Below are 22,365 nucleotides of genomic sequence, written 5' to 3'. Positions count from 1 at the left end.
CACATTAATATTCTCTTTTTGGCTCTTTTTTGTTTGACAAAAAAAATTACATACGGTCTTCCTAATTGAACTGAACTGAACAAAAAGAACATAAAAATATATGGTGATCAATTACATTCTAGATTTTGCACACGTATGAACTTATCTCCCACCCACAACAAGAGCATCGCGCTCCACGTGCATCTCATGAAGACTGACAACGATGACTACTTGGAGTGGCCCTTCCGAGGCTCCATCCAGATTTCCCTGGTCAACCCCTCCTTCCCCCAGATGTCCCTGAAGGACACTATGCTCTCCAACCCTGGTCTGGAGGCCTTCCAGAAACCCACCTCCGACATTAGTCCCAAGGGCTTTGGGTACGGAAAGTACGTATCCATCCATAGTCTCAAACTGCAAGGATATATCACCTTGGATTCTATTCAAATTAAAATTAAGATTCACCAAGAAAACACGGCCACCAACCCAGGAACACAAAACTGACTAACATTAATACTCGAGAGTATTTTAGATTCTAATAAATGGTGCTATGTGTACCCACGTTAGCAATAATCGGGGCATGTTTAAAAAATGTTTTTATTCAATTCTAAATACATATTATATATATGTTAATAATAATCGTATTATATTTTATACACTCAAAATGCAATCTAAATGATTATTTCAATTTAAATAATTATTTCAATTAAGATGTTGCATTTTACAGTTCATTTATTTAAATGTACAATACAGCACTCCTACCAATTATGATGAATTCAGAAGTTTTATGTTACATACCTATTTATGTATTTCTGTACTTAACTAGAGCTTTATTTTGGGCAATCTTTCACGTGTAAGCATATCAGTATACTGTAAACGTCACTCTTTCAGTTTATATATTTTAAAAAGTGTAACAAGACGTATCGGCCAGGCTAACCTAGTGCCTAAGGCACCAGTGTAAAAGTAAAGTGTAGCAGATAATATGTACACGTATATAAGAATTTTTAGTTTTGGGTAGTCGTGGTAGATGCAGAACTATACTGCTTTTAGAAAGTTCTGGGAAAAGAAAAGACTGGGAAATTTCAAATACGGTTTTTGGAATATCTCGGCACTGTAGGTTGATTTATTTATCTTTACCTGTTACCTGTGTGCGGTTCTCGAATTAAGGCAATGTCGTATTGCCGGTCTTGTGTCTGTTTGAAGAACGACAGTGTGGCTGCTTCGCATCTTTGGTGGTTTGCCTGAGCAACTTCGATGGTCTTTCAAGTTTCACTCGCAGTTGGAATTGTTTCCCCTTGAATAATGACCGTGTGCCGGATCTTCGGTTTGATTGCCGGGTCGTCATGAGTTTTCATTATTTTTTTTTTATTTCACATAAAACTTTTCTTTTGCGTTTTGTGTCCATGCTGAGAGTGCTTATACTCAATTGTTTTTTAATTTTCTTGTCATGCTCCTGCTTTGCATTCCTGGTCCTCTGAACTGATGACGACGATGTGGTTCTGCTCATGGGATGCTTTTTTCTTCCCAGCAATTTCATAGGATATGTTTTTGTCTTTGATTTGATTTCTCAATTCCTTAAAATTATGTGGAAGCAAGACAATTGATTTGCTTATTTCTTCAAATCTTTTTAATTAGTATAAGCATTTAAATCAATTTTTATTTTATTGAAATACATATTATGTATTTATTAGAATAAGGCTTAACTTATTTTTTAAAAAAGTTTTAAAAAATATTTTTTGAGATTAAATTGATAACAAGAGTATTCCTTAGTTATTTAACCATTACCATTTGTTTCACCTAATTGATGATAATATTTTGTTTGTGTTTATTATAATCTAATGAACTTATTTATTATTAATGTGTAGATAAAATAAGTGTTTCTAATTATTTTAGTATTATTAGGATAAATTAAATATAAAAATCTGTATTGATATCCAACTACACTGGTATTAGATTTAAGTCAAATGTAAAGCTTGTACTAATACAATTGCATCCCAAAATAATAATAAATACATGTCACCTAAATTTAAAACAGTGTTTACCAAAACGACCGCTCTATAACTCCATACCCCATTTTAAAAGAAAACTTGGTGACTGTTTGTAAATATTTTGAAAAATGAATGGTTCACAGCAAAAACGGGCTCAATGACAAATAAGGAATTTTGCAGGAGAGTTTAATTTTACTGGGACCCTAGGTTTATGTATTTAATAAAATAGGTTTTAAATTAATGTTATATATATTTTATATACAATTACACAAAAACGTTTACAAGGAGTATAAAAATGAAAAATCCTTTTCAGGCGTTGCCTAGTAGGTGAAATGGTTCAGCCGGATAAATCTCACCCGCATGATAAAGGTTTCAGCTCTTTTACTTCACAAAAGTCGACAGATGGAAGAGTTGAGGAAATGTGGATGTTACACAGTGTATAAAATGGGCACTTTAACTAGCCAATGTCATAAGCCTAGACTTCCACATTCCCTTCTCAAAAAAGTTTTCCCTCCCTGCTGCAACAAATTAAGATAAAACATCTAAAAAACTCTTTTTCGATAAAAAGTTCTTAAACTGACAAAAACAAACTCGCAAAGGCAATTTTTTCCTGTCGTGTGCCCATATTTATTTTCTATGATTTACAAGACAGGTAATCTCATTTTGTTAGTTTTTAATACTCCATTCTATTGAACTTATTCAGGAGATAAAATGGCATTAATATCACAAAAGTAAAAAAAAATACAATGAGCCCGTTTTAGCCTTGGACACTTAAACTATCAAATGTCAACTCCACAGAGAATCTTCCCCGTACAAAAGCTTATCAGGTTTACCCCCTCCTTCCTTTGGTAAATACTGGGTTAAATAATATGTTTATGATGTAAAAAAGTCAAAAGTGGCTCAATCGTGTTCTTATAATTAGGTTACTACATACATGTACTTACATAGTCGAGTTATTTGTTTCTAAGATATTAATAGACTTAGAATGATCCGTCCATGCAATGAGAAACTGCATTAATATCTCAGTTTTGTTTAGCAAAAAAGTAAATATTCTATAAATGTTTTTATCTTAAACTTATGTTACATTCCAATTTTTTGAATGTTGATACTTAGTAAAAATGTATACTATTGATTGTAAAAATTAGTTGTATAAAAATATTTTACTGTAACATTCCCAAAATACTTTGTGAAAAAAGTTAAATTAATATTAATATGATCTTAATATTCAAATCAAACACTGATCTGAGTCTACTAATTTTTTTTTTTTTTTAAATAAAAAAATCAGACAATTGGTTTATCTTCTTAGGGCATTTTCAAACCAACATGAAGATTATGTAGACTGAAGACTTTATATACAGTTTGTTTACAAGTCTAGGTACTTAGGTAATAATTGAACCCATCACGCTTGGCGTGTACATTTATTATAATTATGGGTAAAACCATTAGTTAAAGTGGTTACTTAATGATAGGAAATTTAGGTATTTGTTTTTTAAAGCATTTATCGACATATATTGTGAAAATAATGAATTAATTGATAAACATCTGGATAATTACTGTAATAATTATATGGAGAGTTTTGACAATAAAACAATATGTAAAATTGTTTTATGGCTTTTGTACCTGATTGAAAAGATAAATATATGTTGTTTGTGTGCTGTTTTGCAGTACCATTGAAAAATTGTCAATTGGAACATTTGATCTATCGTATTATTTTTCAAATGAGAACCGTTCTCTGGTTAACATGGGGGAGTGAAGCAACAGATGCTCTAAAATTGTTTTATGGCTTTTGTACCTGATTGAAAAGATAAATATATGTTGTTTGTGTGCTGTTTTTCAGTACCATTGAAAAATTGACAATTAGAACATTTGATCTATCGTATTATTTTTCAAATGAGAACCGTTCTCTGGTTAACATGGGGGAGTGAAGCAACAGATGCTCGTCGCAAGAGCAGGCTGGATTATCCTTTAATTTGAATCTGTGAAGATAGGGGAGTGTGGCTCCATGGCCCGTTAGTATTTGAGTTGACTTGAATGTTGACGTATTTGATTTTCTAAATTTTTGGCATTCTTTTAGTGTTTTGAAAAAGTATTTTGTTCCATTACCAGTGGTGCTTGTTTGGTATTGTTCTCTCCATTCTGTTATGATCAAGCTTAACTCCTTTTTGGCGTACTGGAGTGGGAATTCAGTATAAAGGTTTGCGGTTTTCACACGTAGAACTGTGCTTTTAGCCAGTTCATCAGCCCTGTCATTTCCCGCAAGGATATTATGGCTTCGAATCCACAAAATATTGCAATGAATGCCTTTGAATTTTAAGTTCCGAGATGACTCTTGGATGTAGAAAACCATCAGATTGTTGGGATCCCCGTCTTCGAGTGCTTGAATGGAGCTTTTAGAATCTGACAAGTTTACAGTCTCCCATTTGCACGTCTTGCTGGAGACCCAGTCTAAGGCTTTCGAAATGGCGAAGAGTTCGACTTGGAATACCGAGCAGTAGTCAGCCATAGGAAGCTTCTTGCTGTGTACTTCTCCGCCATTATTATACAAACACAGCAAAAGCTGCTCCCACCTTTCCTTACGTTTTACTTCCACCCGTGTATATGTCGATTTCTTCACCTGGGAATTCAAGTCTAGCGTACGAGTCTGGGGTAGCCGGTGATTTCACCTATCTGCTCGCTTGGATGCGACAGCTCCGTGTACGCGATTCTTCTCTGGTATCTTTGATCGTTTGGTGGGCAGTGGCAGATCAGTATAACGTGATCTTATGGGAAGAGAGCCAAGGCGTGGCCTAATAGTACCAAACAGTTCCAAACAAAAGCAAGCTGGTTTTCCCTTTACTTAACCAAAGAGTACCAAGAATTGCTATGACTTCTAGAGCTAGGAACCTGCCTTGTAAAGACCAAATTTAGGGGTCTCGCGGGGCATGGGGTAAACAATTGTTTATACTTCTTATACCAGGTAGCTAATTCAACAATGTTTTGAGCATGTCCAAATGTTGCAGACAGGCTGGATTTGCCCTAGGGAGTATTTAGATCTAAATTTATTGCAACAGAGAGGGAAAACATTTTTGAGAAGGGAATATGGAAGTCTAGGCATTTACAGGGCTTACGACTTGTCATATTAAAGAGTTGGAAAATCTCAGACACAATATTTTTATAGGAATGGACTCATCTATGTATATTGAAAATTCTGCCTTCGTAAATGTGATTGCTGAATTCCGCTGCGAGGCTGTCGGGGCAGAATTGATTTAATTTAAAGTGTTTTGATGTTGAGGATTTGTAGATGAATTATTACCATGATTTTGATTTTGGCTATTAGAAGAACGATTCATGCAATTATCATTATTCTGATTTTGGAAATTAAAGTGCCTTTTTGGACGTTCTGCTTATGACGTGTCCTGCCTTTTTGCAGTAATTACATAATATAAAAATTTTTGGTTTAGTTTGATAGTCTATTAACAAATATTTATATATTGTTTGAAACCACTAAACTTCCTCATTCTTCTGTAATCATTTACTTCAATTATGTGTTTTTACATGATCGTATAATTCTAATCGTAGTCTATGACTGCAGGTACGAATGTTTTTGATTACATATTTTCTAAATTTTCTGAGACTAGAGATCTAGAAGTATGACATTTTGCATATTCTCATGTCTACGTAAACTGTAAAATCATGGTGACAGGTAAAAATCATGGAAGTGTGCTATGAGAGAATTTGTTCTCAAATTATATTAGCGAGTTTCGCCTGTTATGGAATTATTTTGTAAATGTACAAGCGAGTTATTTTCAGTTCACAACGGAGTCCTGGTCCCATCCCTGATGTATGGGAGCGAAGTATGGACTTGGAAAAACAGGGATGAAAGTAAGCTGAATGCTGTCGAAATGCGATCTCTCAGGCGAATGTGTGGTAAAACTATGTACGATAGATGCACAAATGTTGAGATCCGTACATTATGTAAGGCTGAGACAAGCATTATCGACAAAATCAAGAAAGGAGCTCTGCGCTGGTTTGGACATGTAGAACGAATGGACAGCGAGAGAACGGCTAAGAATATTTACAATGCGAATGTTGATGGATGCAGAAATAGAGGAAGACCGAGAAAGACATGGCATGACCAAATCCAACAAATACTTAAAGATGGACATGTCAAAAGTCGGAATAATCGGCGCGCGTGCATGAGAAGATGTATGAATGTAGAGGAAGCGAGATCTGTATGCAAAGATAGAGTGTTGTGGCGTTCTATCCTCTCTGCCTACCCTTACGGGGAAACGGCGTGATGGTTTGTTTTGTTTTTGTTTTTGTACAAGCGAGTTTTACCAGAAAAAAATATTATTACTTTTCAATAAAATACAATACAGGCTAAATTAGCAGTTCATAATGGAGTTCTGGTACCAACCCTAATGTATGGAAGCGAAGCATGGAGTTGGAAAAAAAGGGACGAAAGTAGACTGAATGCTGTTGAAATGCGATCCCTCAGGCGAATGTGCGGAAAAACAATGTATGATAGGTGCCCTAATGTCGAAATTAGAGCAGAATGCAAGGCTGAGTTAAGCATTATCGACAAAATTAAGAAAGGTCTTTTGCGATGGTTCGGTCATGTGGAGCGAATGAATGATGAAAGAACGGCTAAAAAGATTTATGATGCGAATGTGTCTGGTTGTAGAAGTCGAGGAAGGCCGAGAAAGACATGGCATGATCAAGTACAACAAATTCTTGAAAGTGGTCATGTGAAAAGTCGGAATAATCGACGTGCGTGCATGAGAAGATGTATGAATGTGAAGGAAGCAAAGGAAGTGTGCCAGGACAGAGTGGTGTGGCGTTCTATCCTCTCTGCCTACCCCTCTGGGGAAATGGCGTGATGGTTAGTTAGTTAGTAATAAAATACAATTTTTACTAAAATTTCTAGATTTAAAAAATTTTAAGATTAAAACTTTGAACCAATGAAATTATGAACTTACGCATTGTTAGTATATTTTTTGACAAATTGGATTCAATTTAGAAAGTCCTTCAATGTACTTATATATTACGTGTTTATTTTATATTATGTAAATAAATAAAAGGCTGTTTCTTTATTTTTGTTTTTATTCACCTTTTTCTACCAATAAAAAAAAAACACCAATTGAGTAAGTGTTAGATTATTATATGATCATTGTCTTCTAAGAAGAAACAAGATTTGCATAGTAAAATATATGACGATTATACCATCATAATCATAATTTATTTGTTTTAAAACTAGATATGAATAATGTTTGAAACTATCACAAATATCCGAAATCACATTCTTTTATGGTGGCTAAATATAAGAAGTTAATTGTCCACTCAAACAACATCCTTACATTTATTTTCTACGCATTTTCCCAACTGAATTCAATGAAAACAATATTTTAAGTAGGGATGGATACAAAGAAAGAGTAAAGACACCTGAAGATTGATTTCAAAAGAAGAAATTTCCGTGTACATTGTTCTATGAAATATTTATACAAAAATAAGAAAATCTTTTGTCTCTTTGAATCCAGAAAATGCTGCAAAATTAACTATGGGGCCCATTTTGATTCCACAGTTGGTGACTGGTGACTAGGTGATATTGAATACTACCTCCAGAGCAGAATAATCCACCTGGTATATCAATATGAAAAAAAATTACCTAAGGAACAAAACCAACAGACTCAAAGTCATTTAATTTAAAACTACAATGAGACGTTCTTAACCAAATTGAGACTATTACAGATATACATAATTGGCTATTACTTGTTAACAATAACATTAAGAAACTTACATTTATTTATAATTCAAGACCAGGTTTCAGATTTACTTTAAATAAGTTTTACAGTCGAACCTGGATATAAGAGAAACCTCTTTAAGAGAGCTGGCTTAAGATCCCGTCATTTTAACCCCGACAACCACTAAAAGAGAGCGGGAAAAACTCTGTAATAAGAGAGTCATTCAATCTGAACTGACCTCTATATAAGAGAGAGCCGAAATCGAGATCTCTATAAAAGAGCGTTTGGTTTACAGGTGTAGCCGCAGCCTAACTGCTTGTGCCCCTGCTGACAAGTTCTGACAGGTTATGTACATGCACCCAGAACAGAACTTACGTACAATTTGTATGATATATATGTGTGGGTCTCTTTATGTACCTCTATACCTAATACATACATATGTCATGTACTTTGGTTATTGTTTGCACCTCCTGTTAATAGTAGTACAAACATAATAGGAATAGGAAGCCTGGTTATGTTTGTAGACCTCTAAAAGGAAGCATGGGTATAAGAGAGACCTCTCCATAAGAGAAAAATGTCCCGGTCCCTCGAGCTATCTTATATCCGGGTTTGACTGTAATTATTGAAATAAGTACATTAAATAATTTGCACTTTAAAGCAAGTAAACCGATGGGATTTTTTTGCTTATTTTTAAAGAGCTTCTTGGCATTGGATTTAAATATAAAAAAATAATAAAACTTAACATTAATTTTGCACATTATTGTAAAAGCTATAAATGTGCTTCATTATTTAAATTAAACTCTTTAAAAAAAACTATTACGTTTACAATAAAAGCCAATCTCTCAAAATGATTTTAACTATATATTGCACATAAGCATATCAAAAATTCTAAAAATGTACATGATTGGTGGGATAAAAATATGATGCTATGGATGGTTTTACAAGATAAAAAAAGTAGCTTGGTATTAATGATGCTTATTAAAATAAGATCCCTGTAAAAAAAACACTGTTTTATTTTCTACAAGTGCCAATATTATTTTTAATTGTGTTTGTCTCCGTTTCACGAGATTTAACAGAAGCAATATTATCAGACTCATAATTCTAAATATTTATTTCCATACATATTTTTTTAAAAGTCATAACTTATCAAATAAAAAATAATCCAATTTAATGATTAAAAATTAATTTGGCAGTTTTTCATTTACATATTTTTTTTTAAAGGTCTAATACTTAAATTTAAAAAATAATTGCTCCCATAGAATTTTTAAACACTACATTATTTTTCTTATTGTATCAAAAAGAAATGTTAGACTAAAAAAAATCTTCTGTAAATGATACATAAATGACAAAACTAAACAATTATTGGGTTGCGTGATCCTTGCTTTTCCTAACCATGTTCAATGTTGCGAAACTCATCATACATTGATCACCTAGGCATTCTTTACAAATATAGCTAGTATTTTGTCAGTGAAATATCTAACATAGGTACTTAATAATAAAGATTACAGTTAATACATATACACAGCTTTAATTTCATACAATAGTTTTGTAGAATGATTATAAAAATAGGGACCCAAGTTATGACAAAATAGTTGAGAAATGAATCATTATCTTTACATCATAGACAAAGTTCTAAACTTATATTTATTTCTTATGTGTAAGGGAAGTAAACATTTTATAAAAGTAATAAGTGTCTATTACATCAAAAATTAAATACATGATAATCTTAGTTATTTTAATATTTCAGTATTTATTTACTATTGTGTCTTTGCACAAATTTAAACATTCCGCAGAACAGTTGGGTTAGATTGAGAAAATCTGAGAGGCAATATGCAAAAACACGACTACTCTACTAATGATGTAATATCGAGAAAAGAAAACGGCTGTAGTTGGGAAGATGTCCCGATTATAATTTTTTTAGCCGGTATACTTCGGGCCAATTACAAGAAGCTGCTGTTTGTTGTGTATTATTTTTATACGTTCCTACTTCCTGATAGATAATTATCTGAATAAAGCTAAAACAGAAAAGAAAAAAAGTATTTTTTTAGCGAATCGTATGTAAACAGCGTGTTGATAGTGATTGGTATAAGTACAGAAATGTAAAAAAGACATTTTAAAGCATAATAGCGATAGGAGCAGAGTCAACAATGTGTAAATTCAATATATAACAACCTAATCCTTGTGCCATCGAAAAAATAAATGTAATTTGAAGCTATTAAAATGCAACTTTTGGCATTGAGAAACGGACAAATCATCATTGTGCCGGTAATATCTGTTAAGTACATTTTTTTTTTAATTAAGAAGATAATTTAAACAATGTACCTTTTGATGGTGGATTTTTGTATTGATGGCAAAAAATAAAATGCGTAATTTTACATAGAAAAATATTTAAGTATCCTTTGTTGAACAAAATGATGAGATCTTAATGAGAAATTAAAAATACTTCAAAAAAAAAATCACTTTACAGACATTGCCGGTGCAATGGCGAAATTTAGAATATAAGACTGAGAAAAGCATTTTAAATGAAATGGAAGAGGTTTTCTGATTGTTGATTATGTGAAGCAACTATTGTTGATAGAAAAATGACAAAAATAATTTAAGTGTACAGCTTAAAGGTCAAACAGCACTAGAGTGTTACTGCGCAGCACTGCATGGAGCATCGCAGCAACACGAAATATTATTTAGTCCACCATTTTGGATTAAACAAACCGCACAACAGCTGTGCTGCACTCCATACAAAATCTTGTTGCACACCGCCACCGAAGTGGAGAAAGCTGTAGTGCTTTTTAAGTCAAGACAAAAGTATAATATGAACAGAAAATACTAGAAAATGACTTATAAGTCAGAAAAATCAAGGTGAGAAAATGTATTATGAAATGGAAAAAAAAATTGCCTTTGGTTCAATGTGTTAAATAAATAAGAATATATTACAATCAATGTAAAATTATTAAAAGAGTGCGTAATAAGAATAAAGAAATAAAATGCTTACAAAAATTAAATACAATATTTTTTAGTTCAGCCAAATAGACATAAAATATAAAACATTTCTATGCAGAATTTTATTATATAAAACTTCCCCGAATATCGTATAATAATATATATCACAACCTTATAATTAGTTCTTCGTGTTGTATTCATAAAAGCATTTTCTTTTTGTTTTACTGTATTGGGAATGTGTGAGTTTGATAATTCAAAAGTTTGTTTAAGTCTTTACGAGAATATCTTAGTTTTATAATAATTGATTTTTATTAATTTACAGCTTTTAAAATTTACTTGAATACACACTGTGTAATATTAACTAAGGGGTTATTCAATACACTGCTTAATAAGAAAAGGGGTCATTCAAAATGTCTTGATTGAAATAAAGGTGCATGTTTTGGAATTGCGATGTACAATGAGAAAACAGTATTTTTATATGATAGCTATGATTCTACAAAATATATATGTAAATAAATAATTCCTACATAAATAATCTTGTGGTTAATTGTAACTTTTCTTGGGTGAGAATGTTTTGTATGACACATTGCATTACATTCTGGTTGATTTTATTTCAAACTTTTATCTATGGTTTTTGTGCTTCGTGTAAATTGTTATCTATTTATTTAAGCTCCATTTACAAAAGTGAATCAGGGTTGTGGTCTCGTGGCTAGTATTGTGGACTCACGGATCAGAGGTCTGAGGTTCGAACCCAACTTGATTCACATTTTCTAATAGTGGGTTATTTTCAATTCATTGAAAATGTCTCCAAAATTGAAATATTTGGGTAAATCATAAGAACGCAAATATTTCTTTCAAAAAATATTTATACATATGTAAATCATTTTAAATGAAACTATAAAAAAAAATTATGTACAAAAGTAAATATACATATTTTAATAATTAATTCAGAAATATAAAAATAATAAACAAATTACTTTACCATATAAAGTGAAAAAAAAACTATTGTTGATTTCCATATGTTAGGAGATAGTAAAATAGTTTGAAAAAATATGGTAAATTTTTGAAGATTGCTGTAAGAAATTTTAATTTATATAATTTTAGGAATCTGTTTTGAGACAACTTGGTAGCAGGACAACATTGGTTTTGAAGTATGCAAAATGATTGTTTCCGTTATTAAATATAGAAATCTATATATTTTTTCATCATTCAAGTAAAATATATGTACTAAATTTGTTTGACCTAAACTAGCCATTTTTGTATTTAATATATTTAAATTAAAAAACAACATTTTTCATATATTTTTGAACATAAATAAATAAAATTTAAAAAAAACTGTAATAAACATTTAGTTAGGAAAAATTAAGTATGTATCATTGATTATTTTATTATTTGTTGCATTTAATTATTTGAAGTCGGACATAATGCCTATTTTGAATTATTTTTCCTTTAGGGAAGAGATCAAATAATCTTATATCTAAATATTTTTTTTATAAAACATCAAAATGTAAAAGTTCCTGAAAATTATTGCACAAGATCTGAACAGGAAAAAATAAATACATTTTTTTATATCAAAAGCTCTTTTGATCTTATACACGCTGGAAAAATGGTATTCAGATTCTGTACAGACGCACAATAGCATAAGGATCAGTAACTCAGAAAATTATTATGCCATGGAATTTTTATAAACTGCCAAAACGATTAGTTTTTAACCCAATCATGATGATTTTTTTTACGAATTTCGTTGTGAAGTTTTAGAGAATGGTTGTTATTGAAGTAACAAAATTATCTTTTATTTTTCAAAATTAAGAAAAAAAATAGTGTAGGTTTTATGGTTTCCTAAACTTCTCTGATTTTACATTTTGTAAAAGAAAAACACTTTTTTCAACGCTGAAATTGCAACTCTGCTCACGGTACAAACAGGTGAATTCACGGCAACTAAATTTGAATATGTACATACATGAGACTAGAAATAACTGCAACACAAGACAAATCAATATGACGGATAGAATTTTAATTCTTTTTTGAGTTCCACGTGGAACTCTTATCATGAATGGGTTAAAGATGGCGAAGAATACATTTACCACTAGTATTTTATCTGTCCGGGTATTTTTAATTTTTTAAAATTAATTGATAGTTAGACAGCATCTGTGAAATATACATCCAGTATAATCTTAGTAAATTAACCTGGCTTTTATTGTTTTAAATATACATATTGTCCGGGAATGTAGTAATGTGCTTATTGCATTAATGTTTACACTTACGCTTTATTTTAATGATGGAATCAATAAAATAATATAGTAAAGCATAAAGTATACAATAATTTTATAAATGTATATACTTTTAAAGCTAATATGGTAACATCATTAAAAAATAGAATATTACTTTTGCGGACTGTGACATGTTAGGTACTTATTACACTATGTGATTTAATATTGAATTGTGCCTTTGATTTGAAACTATTATCTTTATAAAAAAATATTCATAAGGAAAATGTATCATCATGGAGTTATTATGGTTGCTTCCCTTTGCAGCGATTTTTATAATTTATTTTACTATGGGGCGGTTAATAAAATTATTCAAAATCATATAATACTCTATTTCTATTATGGTTAAAAAATTTGGAAAATGTAAAATGTGGTCAGACGTACGTAGAAACCACATGAAAATAAAAGAGGAAAACATGGCACGGTCAAAATTGAAAGAGAACATGTAAGAAGTTGAATGAATAAGTTTACTAGCATAAGACAACCATAAATACTTATAGGGAAAGAGAAGTCGGTGTTTAACTAGTAAATGTTTTATCCTCTCGGTTAGTTAAGTTAGTTAACTAGTTAAGTTTTGATGTAACAATAATAATATATGTTAAAAATCTAATATTTTTATACCTAATTCAAAACAGGTTTTTGGCAGGTGATGGAATTAATGTGTGAAGAAATGTGTCAAATTTTGAAGTGAAACATTTATATGTAATATTTCCAGATATGTTTGTACTATATTAAATTTTTAAACATTGAGGTAGGTATTATTGGATATTTGGGCGCACAATTATGTTAAATAAAAATTGTCTTTAACTTTGAAAAAAACACTAATTAGAATGGTAGACCATTGTGTGAAATTATCACTTATTATTTTTGAAAATACTAGATTTCTTAAAAATTACATACATATACAAACATATATCGTCGTGATCGTAGAACGACGCGTGTGATTTTCTTCAACTTTACACGAGTGTTATTTTTTTTTATACACTTTATGTATGTCAACTCGACAAGTACAAAAGTATGTCTTTTAATACTTTGGCTAGTTATATAATGTATTAGGTTGTTCAAAAAGTAGCTTCGTATTTTGTCGCAAGATGGGGTTGAACTTAATTTGCTCTGGCAACACTGTACCGATTTTGACAAATAGGCTCATGTTGGAAAGTTAACATTTAAAAAATATTTTTAATGAAAATAAAGCTTCGTTTTGATCAATCGTGTATAAGTTATTTCATTTTGAAAATGAATGAGTCGAGTGAGGAAATTCGTGGTATTTTGACGTTTTACTTCATGAAAGGCAAAAATGCGTCGCAGGCCTGTGAAAAAAATTGTGCAGTTTATGGTGACGATGCTCAAACAACACGTGTAGCGCAACAATGGTTCAAGTAGTTTCGTTCGGGAAATTTCAATGACAAAGGTGCACCGCACCTCACACTGGGCGGCCCATCACGGAAAAAGTCCACAAAATAATGGAAAAGTCTATGAAAATTCACATGCGACCACTCGTGAGATTGCTCAGGAGTTAAGCATTGGTCATGTAACTGTTTCAAACCATTTGCATTCTGCTGGATTGGTCAAGAAGCTCGATTAGTGGGTGCCGCATGAACTAAGTGCAAAAAATTTAATGGACCGAATTTTGAACCGATTTTCGAAGCAATGAGCTGCTGAAAAAGTTAAAAAATAAGCAACTGTTGCAACGAGTGATCACTGGAGATGAAAAATAGATCACGTACGACAATGCGCAGTGGAAACAGTTGTGGAAGAAGCGATCGGAAGCTCCAGAAACAGTTGTAAAGCCAGGATTGACGAATAAGAAGGTGATGCTATGCGTGTGGCGGGACCACAGGGGTATCATCCACTATGAGCTGCTCCAGTCTGCCAAAACTATTGATTCAGATCACAATTGTCAACAACTAACGACTAAGCGAAGCAATCAAGAAAAAGCAACCAGAATTGACGAAATCCTGTGGCGTCTTCTTCCAGGACAACGCGAGACCTCGCACATCTTTGGTCACCTGACAAAAACTGAAGGAGCTTGGTTGGGAAGTTTTGACCCACCCCCCGTATAGTCCTGACCTTGCGCCTTCAGAATATCATTTGTTCCGGTCTCTTCAAAACTCTCTACAGGGAAAGAAATTGAATTTATGAATTGACTGTGAAAATCACTTGTCCCATTTTTTTGCCCACAAACCACAGAAGTTCTATGAGGATGGGATCATGGCTCTACCAGAAAGATGGCAAAAGACCATCAATAATAATGTAAAGTATTTGGATTGATTCTGTTAATTTGAACAAATAAAAAAAACATTTGAAATAACTTGAAAAATACGAAATAAATTTTTGATCAACCTATTATTTAATAATTTCAAACCGGGAATATAAAGTCTTTACAAAATCTTTTTCAAGATCAAATATAAAAGAATGTCAATGTCGCATTTTTCGCACACCGTTGTTGTTCTACGATCACGATGATATTATGTACCATTTATTTACTTATGTTAGTGTTCAGTAATAAAAAAGGGAAACAAACAATAATAACTCCACAAGCTTATCTTTACTTAAGGTATAAAACTTAATTACTATTTTTTGTCTTTAGAGACATTTCATATAAAAAGAGCTTAGGATATCATCACTTACGTTTTAAATGTATATATCAGTATATTTTTCACACTTTAAGTATGTTTCCTTATTATTAATTTATTTTGAATATGTATGTATAAATATCCTTCCGGACTTACTCAAAGCCACTACGTTTTTCTAAACTTACACATCATAACACATTATTCAATATTTTAGAAGTCACATTGACATTTTAAACCGATGTCAAAAGAACTCATGTTCTCGAGATAAATATACCAACACTTTAATGTTTAAGTAACTTAGATAAACGATTCTGCGCATGTCTGTGCTGTTTATTTATTATGACTATATGTGATCTAATATAGTGACTTCTTTAGTAAATTGTATCGCAAAAAGAATTCTGTTTCTAAGAAGGTTTAAAAGAGGTTGTATAGATAATGAGGGGTTATAGTAGAAGTTAAGGAGGAAATTGTAAAGAAAGATTTTCAAACAAATCATTGGCTGATTTTCAAAGTATTAACTCTGCTTTATAATTGCCGTCAAACAAACACATTTTCGGTGTATTCATTATTTCTTACAAGGCAATTTGTTTCCATATACTTTGGATTATAAATAGGTTTGTGGGATGAATTAAGCTCACAATTTATGAGATTTTACTATATGTGTTTAGGGGGGTGTAATGTACCGGTGACTTTTATTGTCTTAAATTGTTCTTGTTTTTAATAAAGGTGGGGTTAGCATAGTCTTTAGTTACTTAAACACCAAAATGTCCCAGAAATTATAACAAAACTTAATTTTGAAATAATAGCCAAAATTATCACTTTTAACTTTAACACAGACTTTTCAAACTGAACTCACTAAACTACATTTCTATTTGGTATCTAGAAAGTTTTAATTAAATTAAACTACTTATTATGTAAAATAACATACCTACTATTAAAAAAAACATGAGATTTAAACATTGTGACAATAGTTAAAAGATCCTGTGTTCACTAAATGTTACTTATTTTGGATTGCCCTTGTTAAAAATATCAAAATTTAATATAATTTTTAAAAATGGCTTTTGTTTTTTTATGGCTGCTTCTGTTCAAAACATTTCTTATAATATTCAGCCTGATATCAAAGATACTTATGAGCATAAACATACGATTTGCGAACATAAATATTTCGTTAATAACCATCAAAACTACATATTCTTCAGCTCTGTTTTGTTTAGAAAATCTCAGTAAAAAATAAATGAGAAATATAAAAATCGAAATGGGTATTTTATAAAATGCTTGTCTATCATAAAAATATTTTTGATCCTGAGACTTCTGAAATATCAAGATTCAAATAGAATATAATCCATATATATTAATTTTCCTTTGATAATGTAGGTAGGTGGGGTGATTCGGAGCTAAAATGCATTGATTTGATGGATTTGAAGTTCCTTCCTAGATAGATCCGCTGGAGTCTCCTGGGAAGTGTAAGATATTGTCTCCGCTACAACTCGGGGTGGGTGAGGAAGATGGGTCGAGGGAGGCACGGCTGGCAGAGCTGAAACTGCTCGAACTGAGGTCTTCCTGCTCTACATCGAAAGAACGGCCACTCCCTGAAACATTCAACCACACCTCAACAAGTGCAACTTTGTGATTCTCCATATTTAATATTGTCATTTACCAGATTTCTCTCAATTGAAACTTCGGGATTTGCCCGGAAACCAACGCCCACTGTCACCTGACCTACTGTTGTTTTAAGGACAGCGCCGCACGCTCATCGGTTGCGGAGGTAACAAAAAAATAGCAGCAATAAATGTTCATATAAACTGTTTGTAAAATATTTAAGTTTGTAAGTGAAAATTCTTGATGGAAGTTCATTGTAATTTATTATATAAATAAAACACGAGTGATACTTTTTGTAAAATTACAACCAAAAAACACAAAAATGGTGGTAATAAATGTCTTTAAAGCAGAAACACACAAATTGTCTTTAAATTAAAACAAAAAAACTCAAAAATGGCAGAAAAAAAATCATCTATTGATTTAACTTACTAACAAGTTGGTATAATGATAGAGACTAACTTCAGACTCTTGAGCTGTTAGTTTTCAGTGGAGATTGCATTTTTTTCCGACCAACAAGTTGGTATAACGCCTAGAGTCTAACTAAGAGTATAATTTGTGGTCTAACTTCAGAATCATGAGCTGTCAAAAACACGAAAATGGCGGCAATAAATGTCCGCAAAACGCAAACTGTCTTTAAAATCACAACTAATTACAAATTTCTCCTACAAAAAGTTGACACAATGATAGAGACTAATTTTAGACCCTTGAGCTGTCAGTTTTCAGTGCGGATTGCAAATTTATCCGACGTTAATTGAGGGAAGAAAAAACATAAAACTGGGTTTTAAATTTGCTAAAAAATTCAAAATTCAATGGAACTTCGAAAATTATATATAAATAGCAGAAAAATGCAAATTGCGGACACGTAATTTTGGGGTTTCACTGTATACTACAATTATTTTTATTTATAAATAACATTGTACATATTACATTTATTAGGGACAGAGACACAGTTTATAACAACACAATCGGGAACAACCCATGCCTGTGAACTTGCCCCGACTCGCTATAAAATCCGTGTTGAGTAGGGGCACTCGTAATGCATTCATAAACATACATACACACATATGTATTCGCATATACATATTTATATTATATTTTATACATACATGTTAAGTTTATACATATCATTAATATACTATACATTATATCACCTAGTACATATTGGTTGTTCAGCAGTTATTCCACATTCGATCGCAGTGATCCATTCTCATTCGAGCAAAGCAATTACTCAAACCAGATTTGAATTATGAAAATGACTCAAACTCCTTTGTCACCTGATCCAGTAAATTAAATATCCTCGGACCTACCACAGAGAAATGCCTTTTCTTTTTTTTTCATTTACTTTTTGGTGAGAGGAATATCTTGTTATTTTTTTGTTGAGTTCTTTGTTTGCTCGTTGAGAAAGAATAATAAGTAAAACAAGTCATTATAATTTGATAAGTATAATAAATAATATGTAGGCAAAAATTTCAGAGTGGGATAGGCAAAAAATTAAAACACATTTTTAGTATTTCCATTTTTTTAATTTTTTTGTATGTATTTTTTTTGCTACATTTTACCTGTCTACAGAATGCAGCGTGATTTTTAATCTTTTTAAATTTTTTTAGAGAGCTGCGTTTTCAGAAAAGTATTTAAAATATTTCTTTGTTATTTTTTAATTTTTTTTTTCTAATACAGAGAGAAGGTTTTGTGCTATAACCCACCATAAACACAAGTTATGAGGAAGAAATAAGCAGTAGATATCGGTGATACAAATTGGCACCATTCAAGTTTGCTTTCGTTTCATCTTCAAGCGAGAGCGACATGTGACGAGTGCAGAAATATAATTCACAAAATAATATAACATAATAAAATTCTTCTAAAACTATCAACACTTAAATTGTTATAAATATGAGCGAGGGAAGGGGGTGTTAGGTAAACAAATGTTCATCTTTTAAAAGAAAGATATTGCTTCGAAAAAATGAAGCATTAGAACGTCAAGAAAAATTACAACCATTCCATTCGGTTTGATCGTTAAAGTATATTATTAATAAAAAATATCTTATCTAAATTGGGGAAAATAGTTTCAATAGAGGAAAATAAAACCTAAGCATACAAGTTCTACAATGATCCTCTATAAACTATTTCGCCACCTGTTAAAAGGCAGTACTGACACAAGTTGAAGCAACTCGTAATACACAATCACACACTATTTACACTTTTAATGCATACATTTTTTCATTCTTTTTCACGCAGAATAAATAAACTAATCTAGCCGGAAATAAAAACACATTTCGGCCGTCCTTTCATAAAATTTCAAATAATACTATTTTATAATGAACACATATTGTTAAACGCTGCTCTGCATAACTAACAAATTATTTCTTAAATAATTCAATAATGTAGTGAAAATAGGTATCCAAATATACATATATTATTCCGAAACTCTTTGTATAAACCAACTGAATTTTAAATTCCAAGTATGATAAATACTTCTTACATTAGCTTAAGAATAGAATATAAAATAAAGTAAACGTTAAATGGTGATTTTCGTTTGTTTTTTGTTAACACTTATTTTATCTGTGTTACTAACATAATTGAATTATCAAAGAATTCCTGTTTTCTTCCAAATCATATCTCACATTTTGTCGCATAAGTTCTATACGAGTAGTCCACTTGACGAGCCGAGACACTACTCGGGGGCTGGTAAGCAAATATCGCTTCCCCGTAGCGAACAATTAGTACTCAGTTCAAAGAGATGTTAACAAAGTGCGAGATATTCATTAATATCGTTCTAGGTACAAATAGCTTACACTATCCTAATAATAAATAATTAAAATAGAACCCATTATGATAGCGTACATATTATTCACAAGGTCCTTTACAAAGATCTAATCACAAATAAATAATGATAGCTCTGCGATTATGCCAAATGTATTTACAGTATGAGATCAATTAAATTAATATGACTCGAATAAATAATCAAACATAATGTTGTGTACATATCAATAAGCTTCATTTAAGATATCATGTCATTCGGTATAAATATAAACTCTCTCTACGATAATCTTAATTTTGATACAAATTTAGAAATGATAGTGCGGATGGTTCAAGTCAAAATATAGAACTAAATTTGAATAATAAGAATGGGATATTAAGTTTTATCTTCGTTTACGCTTTGGTTTCTTTTTGTTAGTTTTATTAGCAGAGGGCGGAACCAGCGCGAGGGGCTCATCGGCAACAAGCGAAGATTCCCCTGCCAAGGTATACTTCATATCCGAGGCCAACATATTGGAGCAGTCATCACTTTCGGTCTGAGATGAAGAAGGGGAGTTGTTATCTTCATCCGATGACTTCTCCATGACCTTAGATCGCGAACACTCGGTGTGTTCTAATCCTATGTCTTCCAGCTCTTCTTCGTAATGTTTGGTATTGGGAAGATTGTAGTCGGACGTACCGATGAAGTCATCTATATTTCTAGATGCGTCACTTTTAGTCAGAGAGAGGCTTCTGTCAGAAGAATCTGCAGATGTAGCGATAGTCAAGTTAACAGGGCGTTGAGAATAATCAAGAAGGCTGTCGTGCATTTCTTGAATTTTCTGTTCATCCAGAACCAAGTCTAAAGGTTCCAGTGGTGGAGGTTCTATGAATACAGAGTGATGTTCGTCAACAAAACATAACTCAGATTGCGGAGTATCGCAAAGAGCGACAACAATATTTTTTTTGTTGCAAACTGTAGACAACTTTGATGCGAGTGAATTGTCATCGTCTCGGGGTGCGGAATAAGGGTTTTCATTTATAAGAGCTGGTACATCAACACATTCCTTTTCTGCACTTTTCCTATTTTTAGATGATGCCACAGCACTCCAACTAAGCTTTGGGGTGTCTTCGGGCATATCAAAATCTATATCAACATCTTCCACCACTGCTTGTGTATTGGAATTAAGTTCTGATATTTCAGTTTTAAATCCGGTAATACCTTTAGGTTTGAACAATTTAGTCTTCCTTTTCTTGAGTTTACCACTCTCCACGTTGATACTATCTTTGACTTCAGGAACGACAAAGTTAGCAGCTGCATTGTCAATTTCAAAATTACGGAGACATTCCTCATTTTTTCCAGTTTTTGAACGGTGCAAATCGGATAACATTTCCCAGGCAGATTCTTCTTCAGGATTAACTTTCCATCCAGATCCCTTTTCTGATATATTTTTTAGCGGTGCGTAAATATCAGATTTATTTGTTATTTGGGATACCTTTTCCTTGATTGCAATAGTCTCCTTAACCATTTCATCGGAACAAATCTCATCCATAATGAAATTTAATGTAGCGTCACAAGATGTTTCAGAAGATTTGGATGATTTAGCCCAATCGTAGCTAGAAATACGGTTCAAATTGTTTTCAACAATTTCATCGTTGAATATTTCCATACTATCTACCGCTTTAGATATTTCGTCAAAATAAGTTTGCGACACTCGAGCTTCGGATATCTCAGTATCAATAATATTCTTTTCATTAGACCTTAAATTGTCCACTAAATCTTTTTTCATAGCAACAGAATATTTTAAATTTTCAGACAGAACTTTCCTTGTACCAGAATCATACATCAAGTCATCAGACTGAAACTCTTTTACTTCAATATCACGAGTAAAATCTTCAGATTTAACTTTTTTCGTATGCATATTATATTTTAATTCATCTGATGGAACTTTACTCGCATCAACATTGTATTTCGACTCGTCCGGTTGTACTTTTTTCTGATCGGAACGACCCGATGATTTAGACTTGCTATTTTTCTTTTCCTTATTTTTTCTTTTCATTGGCTCGACTGGATCAACTTTCAAGGGAGCTTCCTTTGTATCAAGTTCTTCGGATACTGTTTCGATAGTTTTAACCGTCTCCGATTTCCCAGGAGAGCACCTGTCAACGATGACTCGAGATTTGGATTGTACATCGGTCCCGGAATGGTTGCAGAGAGCGACTGCGGGATCATGCGGCGTGAGGCTGGCGGGGATGACGACGCGGTCGTGGAGGGCGGCGGCGGGTGCGGGGGGCGTGCAGGGTGCCAGCTGCCCCCAACCGGCGGGCAGGCGGAGGGCGGAGGACAGAGGTCGCGTGGGCGGCGCTCGCGGAGCCGGGAGGCTTCGCGGGGCACTGACAACGGGCCGGAACAGGGCCTCGTCCTCGTTGGACAGGATGTGCGGTTCGTCCTCCTGCGGGGGGCTGGAGGGGCTGCCGGGGGCCCCCGCCACCACGGCCCCGAGCGGGTTGACGATACGCCTCACGTGCCCCTCCCCGCGCCTGTCCTCAATTGTCCACTCGCAAC

At 32.7% G+C, this 22,365-nt stretch overlaps 2 protein-coding genes across 3 annotated transcripts in view; one reads left to right on the top strand and one right to left on the bottom strand.

Annotated features, from left to right (window-relative positions):
* Traf6 (TNF-receptor-associated factor 6) overlaps positions 1 to 19,900 on the top strand; it is a 25,654-nt gene extending 5,754 nt beyond the window's left edge. Inside the window, exon 7 of the mRNA XM_088228044.1 lies at positions 123 to 19,900. Coding sequence (XP_088084170.1) covers positions 123 to 480 — 358 coding nt within the window. The 3' untranslated portion in view covers positions 481 to 19,900. The remainder of the gene's footprint in view (positions 1 to 122) is intronic.
* Positions 16,524 to 22,365, bottom strand: part of rudhira (breast carcinoma-amplified sequence 3 protein rudhira) — a 29,321-nt gene continuing 23,479 nt past the window's right edge. Inside the window, exon 14 of one of the 2 annotated variants that reach the window (XM_088228043.1) lies at positions 16,524 to 17,053. In XM_088228043.1, the coding sequence (XP_088084169.1) occupies positions 16,896 to 17,053 (158 nt within the window). In that variant the 3' untranslated portion in view covers positions 16,524 to 16,895. Of the gene's footprint in view, positions 17,054 to 19,595 lie in introns of those variants that run through there. The other variant, XM_088228042.1, reaches the window with a different exon arrangement.

Source organism: Micrasema longulum, unplaced genomic scaffold (assembly GCF_059751315.1).
Source record: "Micrasema longulum isolate JH-2025_06_02 unplaced genomic scaffold, ASM5975131v1 h1tg000559l, whole genome shotgun sequence".
NCBI lineage: Eukaryota > Metazoa > Arthropoda > Insecta > Trichoptera > Brachycentridae > Micrasema > Micrasema longulum.
Note: the sequence above shows the minus strand (reverse complement) of the source record. Positions and strands in the feature narration are given on the sequence as shown.